The sequence below is a fragment of the Manacus candei genome, unplaced genomic scaffold, assembly GCF_025592945.1.
Source record: "Manacus candei isolate 608988 ecotype Guabito, Panama unplaced genomic scaffold, ASM2559294v1 h1tg000015l, whole genome shotgun sequence".
NCBI lineage: Eukaryota > Metazoa > Chordata > Aves > Passeriformes > Pipridae > Manacus > Manacus candei.
The window spans coordinates 20,582,190-20,598,789 of record NW_026138063.1 but is presented as its reverse complement, the minus strand read 5'-3'; the positions used below and the strand labels follow the sequence as shown (position 1 = coordinate 20,598,789).

Below are 16,600 nucleotides of genomic sequence, written 5' to 3'. Positions count from 1 at the left end.
ATAACAGATTTGTTTCAATAGCAAGAGCATTCCCCAATTTTTCAATCACATGGAGAAGGATAATACACATCTCAGTGCAACTGCCAGATGGAAATAATTCCAGACAGAACAATTTGGTATTATTAGGATAGCCAGGCAGCTAAAACTGCTTGTTCACATTTGAAAGAAGTCCAGATAATTTATTTTTTCTTACCCCAAAAGTCTAGCCTTGACCATTAAAAAATTCATCATTAAACTATTCACCAGAGAGAATTCAGAATTCAAGGACAGGAAATATGCAGTAATGATAATGTTACACAAGTCTTGCCCTAGGTTACAGTGGCGAGCAGAATGAAAAGCAATAAAGGAAGAACTGCAGAGAGAGAAGGCTCCTGTGAAGAACAAACACATCAGTAATTCCCTCATTATTTATTATATGCTACAGCTTACGTTCCTATTTTGTGATGCAGTCAATCCCTGACACAGAGTGTGAGGTGGCTGCACAGTAGGTCTCACAGGATTTGACTACTGTAATATTTCTCCCTTTGTTTTTAAGAAGTTCTCACAGTATCTCGCTCTCCCTTTGTCCCAGGGAGGGTTGTGTGTGTTTGTCCCTTTCTTGGACAAAGGTACACTTTGCAACATGGAAAATAATCATTGTTGACTATGAGATGCCAGAATAAAAAGGTTTTATTTGGCTGCCAATGTCCCTATCTAGAAATTTGACTGCTTTATTTGACCACCTATTCATGGCAGGCAGAGTGTTTAACTCTTTCCTCTCCGGGTTCTTTTTTTCCTGTAAACAAACTGAATGCAGTTTTCCACCCCAGAAATCCTCAGATAGTAAAGTACTTACCTCATCTGCTTTAAACAACCCACTGCATATTCCCTGACATACTGATCTGGGTAATTGAAATCCAACAGCTCCAAAGCTTCTCTGGGCAGCAGCTTGGGCCAGATCTGAAGGAGAGCCTGAAGCTGTTTTAAAAAGAAGACTGTTAGGTTACAGGCAAAGGAACTATTTAAGAACACAGATGGGTATAACTGCCCATAGAAGTATTCATACCAACAGAAGATGGTTACCAACCACTATGGGGGTTTGGTGGAAAGGAGAGAAACAATTTGGGGTAAACGGGCCCACTTCTGAATCAGTTTCTTACTCCTTAAAATGCTCCAGATTATTTTTAGTCTGCAAAACCTGTTTCTTCACACGTAGACACAATGCACAATAAACAAAAATTAGGTAACCCCACATAAGTATGTTTAAGAAACATTGTCAATAAAAATTAGATAAAGTTTTGTAAATGCTCTCATAAATATATAACAACTTCGGAAATGGCAAAAGTTTTCTACTAGAAAAAAAAAAAAAGGTAGTTTTTTGTTGAAAGAAATCTTTACCAAGATTATTTGACCACCTCAACTGATGGAGCTTTTTCACACATTCATTGTGAATAGTAATAAGCTTAAATTGTGAAAAGCATGATTCAGCTTAGATAATCTTTTAAAAAATCCCTATGCAATATAATGTGCTGGAAAACATTACAGAATACACTAATGCATCATTTTGGAAAACAAAGAACATCCAGAAGTCTCATAAAATAAACTGGTTTTATTGCATTGTAATGAAACTCCCTGCTGAAAGTGTATTTTTAATAATATGTATATAGTTGTATGACTGAAACAATTCACTATTACTCAAAATAAACAAACTTGAATATATAAATGCAGTGTATCAACAGCACAAGATTTTTCTTTCTGTAGGAATGAGCCTCATAATTCCTAATAAAAATACCCTCTCCTACAAATTAGATAATACATATTATTTCATATTTAAATAGCAACTTATAAAATCTGAATGATTAAGATCTTATTTTCTTTCTGATTTAGTAACAATTTCAAAACAACAGCGAAAATTCCCTGTCTCTAATATATGTCACATATCAACTAATGCTTCCAGTTCAAGTATGACAAACACATTTGAGCTCATAGTCTCAGCTGACACTTAACAGGTGTGTTCATAACACTGGTTAAACACCATGGGACCAGTTTAATGAAATTCAGAAGACAAGAAACGGGTAGAGATCATTAACAGTGCAAAGCCAGTGGCCAGACTGCAGCTCCAGAAGCAGAGGAAAGGATCAACTAAACCATTTTCATGGGCAATTACTGGTATGAACACCGGCACGATTCATACTGATATAAAATTAAACTAAAGGTGTTTTTAAACATAGATGTCATATTCCCACAGAAAAATACACTCAAAAATCTATTCAATCCATAGCCCAACAAGGGGTAACAATGCCAGTCCTGCTGTTGAGGACTGCAGCCATCAACAGTCACACAGCAGAACACTGGCACTGAAACTCTAACATGGATCAGATACTTAATGCACAAGACAGATGTTGGAAATGCAAGCAGCAGCTGTGAACATGCAGTAAGAAACTCTGCAAGTTATCAGAATTTCTAGACAACCTACTTTAAACCAGGTGCAGAACCGACAAGAATATAGAAATACTTTGTTAATACTGAATGATTGAATTGAACGGAGAACCTGAAATAGTCTGACGAGCCCAAGTGGCCCTGCATGCCTCATGTGTCAGGCAATGAATTGTCAAAGTCATGCTCTACAGAGTGTACATTTACTGTGAAGGTTATTTGAAAGCACAGATCTCCTCCCTTTGCTTAAATTATTGTTGTTATAACGAGAAAATGTGAAGGTATATGAGCTGAGAGGGAGCAAGATCTAAATAACCTATGACACAGCCAAGAGAGTTCCCCAAACACCTACAGCTCTGCTCACATTATGCCTTGGAATTTTAATAAGAGAGAAGAGCAGCCCAACCAGCTCCACATTCAGCTGTGCTGCTCCAAAGTGCAGGTGAGAGGAGATAGAAGCACTTGTTGCATTTGGACAAAAGAAAACATGCACCATGGAATGCCCTCACCTGCTTTGGCAGCAGAGCAGTAACTGAACAGCTTCCAAGTAAAGGAATTTGTAAAGAAATGTCACATTTCAAAACATGTTCTGAGTTCTAAAAATTTCTCTGCAATATGAGACATGGTAAAATGTTGCACACATGAGACACCACCTAATTCTCTCGCATGGTTTGCAACTCCTGACGAGCCAGGAGAAGACAAGGAACTGCAATTCCCAGCAACAATTGAGAGGTTCAGAGAAATCTCAGAATTGGCTTTGGGGTATCAATGTTTTTTTCTATAAAGAAATAACCACAATTTCTTTCTAACAAGACAAGTTCACTGTAAAAGACAATACAGTTAAGCACAGGCCATTATTTTTATTCCAGTTATTTCACATATTTCAGAAATCAGCTGTCTTTTCTCTAGTTCTCACTATGGATGGTGTCACTTTGCTGAAAATAAGGGGATTTTTTTAAATAATGGTTGAAATCTGCTTTGAGAATAAATATTGCCTTGTGAATTCTGCTAACAAGTTCTGCCACCCTGCTACTCTGCTGAGTGAGGGGGCTATGGCAGCAGTGAGGGCAAACACCTTCAGAATTCCTTCAGTGCAATCATTTCATTAAAATACTGCAATCCAATAAGAACTTGGATGAGATCTATATGGTAAATAATTCAACAAAGCTGCTTTAATCCATTGGACATAACTCCATGGACCACTGAGCTAACAGAATAAATATGGTCTACAATCAAATACAATACTTCATTTTTGAGGTTTTGTTTCTTGGGGCTTTTTGGTGTTTTTGGTTTTGGGGTTTGTTGTTGGTGGTGGTGGGTTTTTTTGCATTTTGTTGTGTTTAGTTTTTTAAAACTTTCTGCCTTAAGTGCCAAGACTTTTACTGAAATACATCTAAAAATGAACATTAAACAAACTTCCAGTACAACAGCATGCACAATGTAGCCGTACAAACACTGCAATCTACAGCTACTACTATAAATGTTTAATTTTAATGAGAAGTAAATTATGAGTCCTGCTAATTTTGGAACTCATAAAATTCAGGAGGCTGTCTTGCCTTACCTGAAAAGGTAAGTTGTTGGGAGTACTTACATGTCTGTGTACTACAGAAATATTTGGCATGTTTAAGGATAAGATCTCATTTTTCAAATAGACCATCCTTGCTGCCAAAACCAATATTACACTATAAACTGCACTATTGCCTATACATAAACAAACATAAATACTACATTCCTCCAGAAAGTACACAGTAACAAGATGACCACATATTTTCAGCCATCTGCTTAAATAAATGATTTATATACATCTATAATATTTAATATTCCCAAATTTAAAGGACTTTGAGCTGTCAGCTGATATCCATACTCCAAATTACTTTTCAAAACTGCTACCAAGGGCCACATTTCAAAGCCCACACCAATCAGAAGGCCTTTTTCCTCACATATTTTAATGAGCAAACAAGTACCTGCTTATATTTCTACACTTTGTATTTCCAGATAACTTCTAATAATGAACGATAAATTCAGAAGCACAATGGAATTACTAAGGAATGAGGATTCTTGCACACAGAAGAACACAACTGAGCAAGAAATGTGTGAGTACTCCATTTTGTTAATGTAGTGTCCGTGGCACAGACAATTAGCTGGGATGAAATTCCATTTATTTTTAGGAGTTCACACAACATATACATCTATGTGGTAGAAAGGATGTAACAGAAGATAAGCCCCATGCTGGAGGCAAGCTAAGATTCTGGCTGACTAGATAATCACAAAAATTACAGAAATAGACAGAAGATATTTTCATGGAGTGGTTTCCTTTTCTTCCCAGAACACCGAGCTTGTAACAGGTGAAGGTCAGAATACTAAGGCACAATAGAAATCTATACTATCAATCATAATCCTTCACAGAAAACTCTTTTTAGCTCTAAAGTTATTAAAAAATGAAAAAAAATTAGTTTCAAATTTAAAAAATAAGATTCATGGAAAGAGATAAATATTATCACAGTGTAATGGTCTGCAAGAAGTTGAGTGTTATTTAAATATGAATTCTGTCAGGATAAGCAGGTGACCAAAACAACATCTGGGTTCACCCCCTGGAGCGAGTGCTGTGTTGGTTACTCTGGCCAGACTTGCAGTTTGGCCAAACTGCTCTGTACTCTGTACACAATCAGACTAAAACGTTTCAATATCAATCCAGGAATATGTTATTTTATTACTTTTTAAAAATCAGTCTATCAAGCAGGAATGGTCTGGGTCAGGAACTGGCCCAGAGAGTGGTGCTGAATGGAGCTACATCCAGCTGAGATCCGATCACTAGTGGTGTCCCCCAGGGATCAGTGTTGGGCCCAGTTCTGTTTAATGTCTTTATTGATGATCTGGATGAGGGGATTGAGTGTATCATTAGCAAATTTGCAGATGACACCAAGTTGGGAGGGAGTGTCAATCTGCTGGAAGGCAGGAGGGCTTTTCAGAGGGACCTGGACAAACTGGAGAGTTGGGCTGATTCCAAGGGGATGAGGTTCAACCAGGCCAAGTGCCAGGTCCTGCACTTTGGTCACAACAACCCCCTGCAGTTCTACAGGCTGGGGACAGAGTGGCTGGAGAGCAGCCAGCTAGGAAAGGATCTGGGAATTTGGATTGACAGGAAGTTGAACATGAGCCAGAGTGTGCCCAGGTGGCCAAGAAGGCCAATGGATCCTGGCCTGGATCAGGAACAGTGTGGCCAACAGGTCCAAGGAAGTGATTCTTCCCCTGTACTCAGCGCTGGTGAGGCCACCCCTGGAGTGCTGTGTCCAGTTCTGGGCCCTCAGCTCAGGAAGGACATGGAGGGGCTGGAGCAGGTCCAGAGAAGGGCAACAAGGCTGGGGAAGGGACTGGAGCACAAGTCCTGTGAGGAGAGGCTGAGGGAGCTGGGGCTGTTCAGCCTGGAGGAGGCTCAGGGGAGACCTCCTCACTCTCTACAACTCCCTGACAGGAGGTTGTAGCCAGAAGGGGGTTGTTCTCTTCTCCCAGGAACCAGCAGTAGGACAAGAGGGCTGGGTCTTCAGCTCTCTCAGGGGAGGTTTAGGTTGGATATTAGGAAGAAATTTTTTACAGAGAAAGTAATCAGCCACTGGAATGGGCTGCCCAGGGAGGGAGTGGAGTCACCATCCCTGGAGGTGTTTAAGGTGAGACTGGTTGTGGCATCAGTGCCATGGTCTGGGAACCATGGGGGGGTTGGATAAAGAGTTGGACTTGATGATCTCAGAGGTCTTTTCCAACCCAGTTGATTCCATAATTCTGTGACTTCTGAAATGCATTTTGTGGTTTGGTTTTCGTTTGTTGGATTTTTTTTTTTCAGCGTTCTTCCTTAGGTGTCCAGGCCATGGGAAGGTACACACAGAAACATTTCAAAATGGAATGAAATCTTATTTACTGATGATTTGACTCCAGCATTTTTCCCCACCATCGTTGTCTTTTCCCTTACCTGAGCAACATCTTCAAGTTTGTTCCATTTTAAAGAGAGCAGCAGTTTGGGCAATGATTGTGGGAAATTTTCACGACAGTCATATCGCAAAGTCCAAATGAGATCCATTTCATTTTCACAAAGCTGAGATAAAGGATCTCTTTCCATTATTTCTTTTAGCACAACATAAAACTTCTTACCACCTCGACCCTAGAAAATGAGAAAGGTACAATGTTGTGATAAATTCAGTAAGATTCTTATACTTTAGCTCAAATATCAGTAATCCCAGAGCAGGAGGAACATCAGATAAAACTCATGGAACACAGGGGAGTGACTAATGTGTCTTTTGTTCAGATTTCTTAAGCTGTAAGCACTGCAACTAACAGATTTCAAATTCAGTGTGCAGCAGTTTCTAAAAAAGCAACTAAACTTTAGAGTTAATGACACTAGATGGCAATATTTCTGTTTTCCAACTCCAACATGGAGAATTTTCATTAGGATGCACATTTCTTCTTTTGTTTTTCAAATGATGAAATTTAATAGATACATGTACATATATTTCTTTTAATTAAAAGCAAAAAAAAAAACAAAACCACTTTTCCAATAATAACCAAAAGAAAGTATATTTGCCAAGTAGACAAACACATATTTTTATCTTCTAATCTTAACTTGTTTTCCACATCTAATGTAAATCTTAGCTGTGTTCCAAACCCATAAAGTATGCAAAGCTTTTTAACAAAATATAGCCAAGTCCAAAATATATTGGAAAAAGCAGATATATACATGAATTTTAAGGCAGTTCATCAAGTGAATTATATACAAAAACAGAGCCAGTAAACTCTTATTTAAGCTGTAGACTTCTTTATTTCCAGAGCCAAAAACCCCCAGAAAATTAATTTTAAAATAGTCTTGAGATGATGCTCACCGCCATTGCAGCATTGTCACTGTTTCTTGCAATCTCAGCTGCCTTTTCAAGTATCTGCAAAAAGTTGTTTTTAAATACATTAGATTTAAACCCAAATCTGATTGCATTGAAAGAATAAACATTATGGAAATGAAGTAGATAAGGAAATTTTGCTATCTTTTATATAGTTTCAACACTATTCTTTTGTATATACAGTGGTATAATATGGTGTGCTCCTTTTCTAATCTGCAGGACTAGGGAGATCAGGAATAGCAATGCTCATGATTACCTCCTTTTTTTTCTTCTTCAGCACTACTGAGCTAAACAGTCTTTCTGATGGCACCTTGTTTTCCATTTCTGTTTGCATTTCCTCATTTTTCAGTGCAGCAAACCAATTCCTCAGCTCTAAATTACCCTTTGCTTTCTCATCTCTACTTCTGCTGTTTTCAAGGGCACTGTTTCCACACCCCCAGATCCATACTTCTAAATTTCCATTCCAGTATGAGTTCACAGACTCAGTTCACAGACTCAGTCCCTTCAGCATCTTCTCAGATTGCCCACATGATCTCAGTTAGTGTTTCCAGGTATTTCCCCCCCATAACTGAGGTCTTCCCCCAGGTAACACCAGGACAAACCATCTTCCAACAAGAACTCATGTAACAATACAGTCAATATTCCACCCACAAACTCTCAGCACCAGCTATTCCACAGCAACCCTCAGAACAAGGACTGCTACCTTTGTTAACAGCAAAGCAACATTTCCCCAAAAGCTCAGCTCTGAGTTTCTCTTTTTAATGTTTTTGGCCTTTTGAATGTTCTATCTGTTTTCTGAAGTTCATGTAATAAACCACCATGATAATTAAGGGTAGCTGTAAATACAGTTCTTCAAACAGTGTTCTGCACACTCCTGCAACCCTGGACAGGTGTTAGGATGGTGACTGCCTGAGCCAATTAGACCAGGTGAACTGGTCCAGTTGGCTGTCTAACCTAACTGTAGGTATGTCTGTCTATAGTTGTCAGATGCTGCTGCTTTGAGGAATGAATCATAAAAAGAAATCTCAGTTAAGAAAAATGTCTAAAGAATCACACCATCTCCTTTCCCTCAGAGCTCTGCTTCTCCCATCACCCAGGAGTACAACAGCATCCCCAGACACAGGTTCAGCAAGACTTGTGCTCTCTTCACTCAGGCAATGTGAGAAACTGTGATTACTACAATAATCAGAGCATAATACCCAGCAGCTAAATCCCTTAAAAAGGTATACTAACTTGTTTTATTTCTTCTTTCTCTGTATGAACCTCTTATTAATATCGTGTATTACATCTGCTACTCAGCCACAAAGCTTGTTTACATACTATGTGTGAAAACATGCATAAACAAAACCACAACATCCTAATTCTGTGTTTGATGCTTGCCCCCCCATGCTTCCCAGTCTGCAAATAAACTTTGAAAGTCTTTGCAAGTCCAGCTTTGTTTAAGTGAACCCCAAGTGTGCCAGCAGCACTGGTCATTAACCAGCTGTTGCCTCATACAACAGCTTTTTATCAGTGGTCCCTTCTGCTCCCTCAGCCCCAAACTCGCTGTGCAGGCAGATTGATGACATGATTGAACAGTTTCATCTAGTTTTGCACATTATGTTTCCTAGAATAAATATGTGGCACCCAACTCTCCATCTTCTTGGCAAAAGCAAGCAATAACACTGGGAAAATTAGAAGCAGCAAGCAAGTCTCAGTTAAGACCATTTTGAGAAACAGACTCTTGGCTGATATAACCCAAGCAGCTACAAGGTTCCTCCTGATTCAACAGAACCTTCACCTGAAGGTGAGTTGCATGGGATGGGGAAGCCCTTTAGACATCATCTTAACATCACTACACTGAGTATCTCACTATATGTAATTACTAAAGAAATACACTTTTATCTAACCTCTCTGTAATATGCACATCAAAGCAGGTTTTTTTCTCTTTAGAAATTAAATACATATAGTGTAATGAGCAAGAAACCTAAAGTACTACAAATAAACCAATATCAAAGCTGACTAAAATATGTCCACTATGAAGAGTCAACTGGTCAGCCATAAATAAGGCAGCAATTAGTCAGCACTGCTTTAGTTCTCACTGCATTTCCAATGCTGTTTTCATAAAAGAAGTACTGACAAGGACGGGGGGGGGGAAAATCAACTCAAAATCAAAACAAACAAACAAACAAACAATCTTTCTTGTTACTTGATTTCATTTTGATGAGCCTTAAACCCCAAATCCCCCTTTGATCAAGCTGATTGAGTTTGGTGGTTTCAGTCTTTTTGTTCATACCCCCCAAAAGGTGCAAAAAGCCTTTTTCTCTAAGTGGTTATTGACTTTCCCAAAACCAAAATTCAGACTAATGCATATGTATAAGTCAAACGTTGTTTTTATAGAGCATCATTAGCTGTCTGGTTTTAGACTTATTTTATTACTTTATTTACTAGTTTGTGAACAACTTTCTATCTAGCATTCACCCTTCAGAAGTACCATAGGTATTCCAAATATACACTTCCTTTCTAAACAGATATTCACATCTGTGGGAAACTGCAGGGCAACTTCAGTGGATTTAGTTCAAGAGCAGACCTTCAAAAGGCCCTTTTCACACAGTATTAAGAGTCTATTTATCCTTTAGAGGACTTGAGCTCATAAAGCAGTGTCCCAAGGAGTGGGTAACATACATCTGTACAAAGAAAGAACAGATCTTTACAGATCACAGGCAAACACAGTTTGAAGGTTAGCAGATAAATTTAGCTTTTTGTTAAATCATACATACAGGAAACTGATTATGCTTTTGACCCTCAAAAGACTAGGTACAGACCATTTTTAAGAGTATAAACTTCAAAATAGACCCTGAAGTCAGAGCAGTGCCACTCACAGAGTGCAAGTCTAAAAAACTGCAGTGTGTTGACTAAAGGGCAGGAAGAGGGGAATTCACTGGAAAAGGTAGTGTTGAAAGGAAAGAAGTAACAGCTATTTACACAAACTTTCATGACTTATCTTTAGGTCATAGCTTACCTTATCAAAGGGAGGGTAATTAATGGGTTGTTTGGAATATTCCTGAAATCTAATGTGCAAAGCTGTTGCATTTTCAGTGTAAGGGTTAGTCTGGACGGTTCCCATGGGATTCAACATTTCTTCAAGTTCATCTGAAACATTGACCAAACAATTGATATTACAGGCCAGGTATGAATTAAAATTTTAAACCTCTGAAAGGCAAGGATGCAGTAAGAAGTCTCTTAATGTGTCCAACAGACAGAAGCATGTTCTGCAGCACAACACTTTTAGTATAGTGCTCTGCATTTCCAGCATAAACTACCTCCTACATTCCCAAATGTTCCATTATCACCCAACGAGAAACTGGTTTTCTCTTTCATCACAGTCAAGGGAAGCTGAGATATCCCTATAGAGAAACAAATCCCAGGAGGATCTGGAGCTTCTGCAAACCAGGACACACACTGCCTCTGTATTAAATAGCACTGAGGAAGAGTTTTAAGCCAGTTTTCTTTCAGCACTACAGCGAAGCTGATCCAGGGTTTCTTGGGATGGAATGAAGAGTGACATGGAGGTTTCAGACACTCACTAATCAAGTTGAGTATCAGGGAAGAAGATAAAATTCTAACTCACAGGTTTTGCTGATGCAAATATTGCCACATACACTATAATTTATCTATTTAGTTTAGGATGCACAGCAGAGGGGACCAAATGAAACCTAAACTGCTCCTTAAAAACAAGTAACACTAGATATAAACATGCATGTATTTTTATGTGGTTTTCCTTCCATAACAGATAAAACTTTTAGAAGAGCAGACTCTTGCTCTTCCTCTTTTCCTGATAAACAATATTTGCAAGAAAGAGACTAAGATGCTACGTATTTATCCATATAAAAAATACAAGCAGTAAAGACACTATTATAGGGGAATGGGACATGCATACAGTAAATATTCTGCTACTTGATACTACATTCTCCCGTACTTAAAGCCCAAATCTTAAAACTTAGACTTTACCAGGAAATGATGACCAGCTGTGCAGTACCAGTTCTCCATTCTTCAAGTGTCCTTTATAATCAAACACCATGGTATTTACCCAGGCTACAGGATAATGCTGTTAAAGGAAATTATTTTTACATGGAAACTCAGACACCAGCAAATATTATTACAAAGCAAGCACTACAATATAAATAAAATTGAGAGGGTGGCTCTTTTTTTTTTTTTTTTTTCAAATAGTGATACCTTTTGGAAAAGCAGTTGATCACATGCTTAGCTTTCAGCATGTACTCCAGTGCCACTGAGGACAATAAGGACTTAATTTTAAGGGCATTGCTCTGCCAGTGTAAAAATTCCCATTTCCCTGAATGTGAGCCTTTCCCTGAATGTAAGCCTAATGCTGATTTGTTTCATCTTTTCCCAATCACAGCTCATCTACAGCTCAGAATAAAACTGACCTTTTAAAATACAACTCTTTAAACAGCTATGTGACAACTGACTTACAACTGACATTTTTATGCCTTTTTCAGTGTCTGAGAAGTATCAAAAGCTTTTTCATACCAAGATGTGCACTTCTTAATACATAGGCTCTTTTTAACTTTTTATTTTCATTTTGCATTCCTGAACACTTAAGTGAGGACAAGGAAAAATTTCTGAATGTTCATTTCAATATAGCTCAGAGGTCACTCAAGAAAAAAACAAATAAAAATAAAATAAAAAAATAATTACCACTTTTCCTGCTTTCCTAATTGTTTGGTATTTGGAAGGATTCATTGCCTTAGTGGACTTTTTAGTTTTCATCTTATCCATCACAGCATAAACTGCAAAGCAGAGCCTTGCCATCCTTGGCAAATCACATACATTGATTTCAAACTCCAGCTCTTCATTCCAAACGTGGTCACTTCTCCCAGATATTTCTGTGCTTACAGTAGTTTTACAAAGGAGCTCTGTACCATGGAAAAGACCAGCCCTAACATGAACCTGCCATAAAGAAACAAAAAATATTAAGCTTGTCACAGAACCTACAGAATTCTCCATACAATATTATACAGAACATACATATTTGAATTTCAACAAACAACTAAACAGAATGAAAAATTTAAGATTAATTTCCTGAAGACAAATTCAAGTCTCCAGGTAGAACCAATTTGTGCTTCGAAATGAGAAAAGCTTGGGGGATTTTCCAGCTTAAAAAGAAATAATTTTTTACTTAAACTGTTTATAAAAATCTACAGAGGGAACACTGATGATTCCAGCATCAGAAATCACCTGTAATAATAATAATGCCAATGTACGTGATTTCCAGGAATTGTTTCGCCTTTACCACTCAAAACCCAACAAAACCAGGTAGCTTGAAGGATGAAAATAAGGATCAGGAAAGCAGAGGAACAAATAGATAAAGAAGCTGGAGCTATTGGCACTGAAATGAAACACATTACAGGTCAATGCATTTCTGTTTAATAACATATGTACACAGAAAACTGCAGAGTAAAATATGCCAACTTCTTTCAGGTGGCCTTTCCAAAAATACCAATATGAGATAGCAACCCACAAGTGTAATCCTTTGGTCAACACCTAAGAGAAGCTCTCCATGTTACAGTTAAATGTGTGAAAGTGATCTGATGGTTCTGATCTGATCTGATCTGTGAAAGTGATCTGATGTCTCAGGCTCCCTAAGCTCCTAATCAACCTTCCCAACATTTCCTTTAAGCTATCAGATTATTTCTGAGCACTGCAAGGGAAAGACAGATGTTTCCAATTTGATACAGGTTTTGGATTAAAAAAAATAATAATTCACCTTTCTAATTCTACAATTTCTAATCCTGTTAATGTGAAAGCTTGGGTCCAGATTTTTTTCTTTGCATTCAGACACTTCCCTTTTACTAATGACACTGTGTGTACCAAGGGTGCAGCCAAAGAGCAACACAAAAAGAGAAGCAATTTCAAATGTCATGCACTTGGATAACGGGGTGTTGGACAGATGAATGAGGTCACTTGTGCTCTAGGTGAACATACTCAACCCAGCTCACATTACTGCAGTGCTACCCATCTGACAAATGTTTTGTTTCCCACCACAAACACTGCATTTGTGAACCTTGGTGGTGGATTCAGCAAAAAGGGATGAATATTGGCTTGATCCACAGCACAGTGGGCGTAAATGAACAATGGCAGTGAATTAAACAGCCTTAGAATCAGGACTAGAAAACAAATGAGTTCTCAGTAGTGACAATTTCATAACAGTGTAGACAGACAACACAGGGGAACATGCACAAGTTTGCAGGGCTGCTCTGTGCATTCTTGTTCTGGGGTAAGCACAGGACTTCTAAGTTTTCAATACTAAAAAGCATTCAAAACACTAAATAATATTTAGATGGTGCCCACAGGCGCTAATACAAAAGAACTGACAACTTTTTCTGTTTCTTATAATCAAAGTATTTTCTTTTCCCTCTAAAAACATACTCATATTAACCAAAACTCACTTTGTAAAGCATGGAAAATACACCTAGAAAAACCTGATAGCTATATTGCTTCCTGAATCCACCTTCTTTTTTCCCTTTCTTTTCTTTTAAAAACTTGAGAGTTTGCAGAATGCAGAGATAAGAAAACATTAGAACTAACTAAATAATGGTTTAGACAGAGAAGAGGGAAACATCTAGTTTTGCAGGGATGCATTTCCACAATCACAGTGTCTCAGGAAGTAAAATATAATTATGGCTCATTTTGCTATGTAGTAAAATGTAGGATTGCAAATTTACAAGGAGGTTGTAACAATAGCTTTGAATGAAACAAATGCACCAAGTATCCTGAATAAAGCATCAGACCAGCAAATATCAGTGGCTAATTGGATCTCTTCCTTCTCTACATGACTGGTTATACAATCTATTGATTGCTAAACAAAACAAAGGAAATTAATGTTGTTCTATCTCACAGGAATTGGTCTTGTAAGGCCTTAAAGTAGTTTTGCAATTAATTCCCATGTGTTAACTTGTGGTCTGTACAACAGTCAGTAGCCCAGTCATGTACATTTTACAGGAAGTGGTATTACAGCTTTCTTTCTTTGTGTTCCTCATGTTTAGAAAATAAAAGACAGATTGTACAGAAGCATACAGTCCATGTTTAGACACAGATATTTAGGACTACAAAACCCCTCATGTCCCACTGAAAAACATCTAATATTTAATCTGTGTCAGGTGTTTACAACAGTCTATTTCAAATAAGCCCATTTCACATCAATATCAGTACTTTACAGATACCATCTTTTAAAAAATTAAGTACTGTGTAAACATTCATGTCATTCTGTCACAATTATTGCAATGTTGTAATGCACATATCAAACTTCAGACAATAAAGGAATACTTTAACAGGAAAGCTGGATTTTTAACCAATGCTACCAAGGTCATTGGGAATAACTAAAAATGCCTATACTTTTGCTGAATTGAAATCTGTATGATTTTGAGTTCACTTAACTTTGAAAGTCATTAAAGTGATGAACAGAATGTCTTCTGATACTAGACATAGTTACTTACTTTGGCATTTTCTTCTGTATTTAGTTTATTACCCTTTAACAGAATAATCTTGAAAGGGTTGGAAATATCCCATACACTCTGAGAAGGGAAACAAAGACATTGAGACTTATTTTATAAGCCACACATTTTAAGCAAGTTGTAAATACAAACACAAATGCACTTTTAAAAATACAGATTTGAAATCTTAATGGATAAGTTGGTCAGCAATAACTACAAGGAGACAAAGTAAAAACTCAGCTGAAAGGGGGTTGGGGAGGAGAACATACATCATGTACTACTTCTGACAATTCAGAATAACCCTTCAAATTTATTGTTCATTCTGAATAACTACAGAGTGTGTAACAGAGCAAAGATCTGTCCACATTTCTTAGAGTGACAGCACATAAAATATAACTGTGCTGTAAGGCCAAAAGTTCAGTAATAAAGGAAGCACCAGATTATAAGAAAGTTAGATGCCTATTGTGGCAAAAATCGCCATCACTGCAGTGGCAGCATCACATATGATATCTGGGCTAATACAGAGATCCCAGAGCACTGCTGCCCAAGCCAGTGGAGCTCCAACAAAGCCAGAGAACCCAGGTTCTCTGCAACAACTTCTCCAGCTGTTGGTAACAGATTATTACCCACTCTTCCGGGCTGTGATTTAAAGTACAATCAATAGCAATGGAAAGGGGGGGAATGGATGGTGGAACAGGAGAAGGAGGATGGATGAGGTGAGGGAAGGTAAGAAATTTCCAAGAAGCCTCAAGGTCTGCTATTTCTGAGGTAAATCTCACAAGCAACAGGTGGCTCTGAGTACACCCAGGTGACCTACACTGGCAAACAGCAGCCATAGCACAAATCCCAGGATTTCTATTTCCTGGGTTCCTTTCAGGTATTAGACATTCCCCACAGGAACTTACAGTTGTTGCTCTTGTTTTTTTTGGTGGCAGAGGAAGAGGAAGGGTGGATGATTTTCGGTTTATGGCAGCTTCTATGGCAATCATCTCCTGCTCACACATCTTCTTGATGGTGCAACACTCAACCAGAGTCAGCTGAGGGAGAGTCCTGTTCATCACACAGTTGCGGATGTACTAAAAGCCCACGGAAAACAGTTGTTACCAGCTAGCAGAGTGTTTCTACAGCAACTTTGAAATCAAAGAAACAAATAATTCATTACAAAGATACAAAGGGAAGGGTGCACACGTATTTTACAATTGGAGAGGGCTGCAGACATGAAGAGACAAGGTGTTACTGTTCAGCACAGCCAACCATCCAAGGGGACAGGGAGCACCTTTGGCCAAGGCAGCAGAGAATTGTTACACCGAGTGCCAAAAAATTTCATGTACCTGGAACTGAATTAATGGGTGATCACCAAAAACATATTCTAGCCTTCCACTAACTTGCAGCACATAGTCAGCAGGATCAACTTCCTCATCTTCTTTTCCATGGATAGTCAAACGTTTTCGGATTGCCAGCTCATTCAGCTTGATGGGATTCATGTTAGGAGACACCTGGAAACTAAATACATCCTAACAAAACACAAGCAGGAATACTGAATGTCAAACTTGTCATAGTCAGATGTACAAGGCTTAAATTATAGCATACATAATAAAATAGAGCAGAAATAATAACTGCTACAACCAGTCTGTTTAACAGTTAATGTCTATATCTTTAGGGCAATCACAGTAATAATCACCCTAAAAGCTGCAAAATGGCAGATCCCAAACTTTTATATTATCAGAAGTACTTTTAAGAACACAGACCTTTATCTTTTTGATTCAACAGTGATTTAAAGACTTTTAGAGCAGTGTACTGATCCAGCAGCCT

The 16,600-nt window shown here is 38.1% G+C and overlaps 1 protein-coding gene across 7 annotated transcripts in view; it reads right to left on the bottom strand.

Moving 5' to 3' along the window:
- PIK3CB (phosphatidylinositol-4,5-bisphosphate 3-kinase catalytic subunit beta) overlaps positions 1-16,600 on the bottom strand; it is a 106,423-nt gene that overhangs the window by 24,963 nt on the left and 64,860 nt on the right. For all 7 annotated transcript variants that reach the window (XM_051782071.1, XM_051782072.1, XM_051782073.1 and 4 more), the window contains 9 exons: positions 16,120-16,302; positions 15,694-15,864; positions 14,792-14,869; positions 11,994-12,245; positions 11,286-11,382; positions 10,297-10,427; positions 7,284-7,337; positions 6,380-6,568; positions 836-957 (listed from right to left, as the gene is read on the bottom strand). In XM_051782071.1, coding sequence (XP_051638031.1) covers positions 836-957; positions 6,380-6,568; positions 7,284-7,337; positions 10,297-10,427; positions 11,286-11,382; positions 11,994-12,245; positions 14,792-14,869; positions 15,694-15,864; positions 16,120-16,302 — 1,277 coding nt within the window. The remainder of the gene's footprint in view (positions 1-835; positions 958-6,379; positions 6,569-7,283; positions 7,338-10,296; positions 10,428-11,285; positions 11,383-11,993; positions 12,246-14,791; positions 14,870-15,693; positions 15,865-16,119; positions 16,303-16,600) is intronic.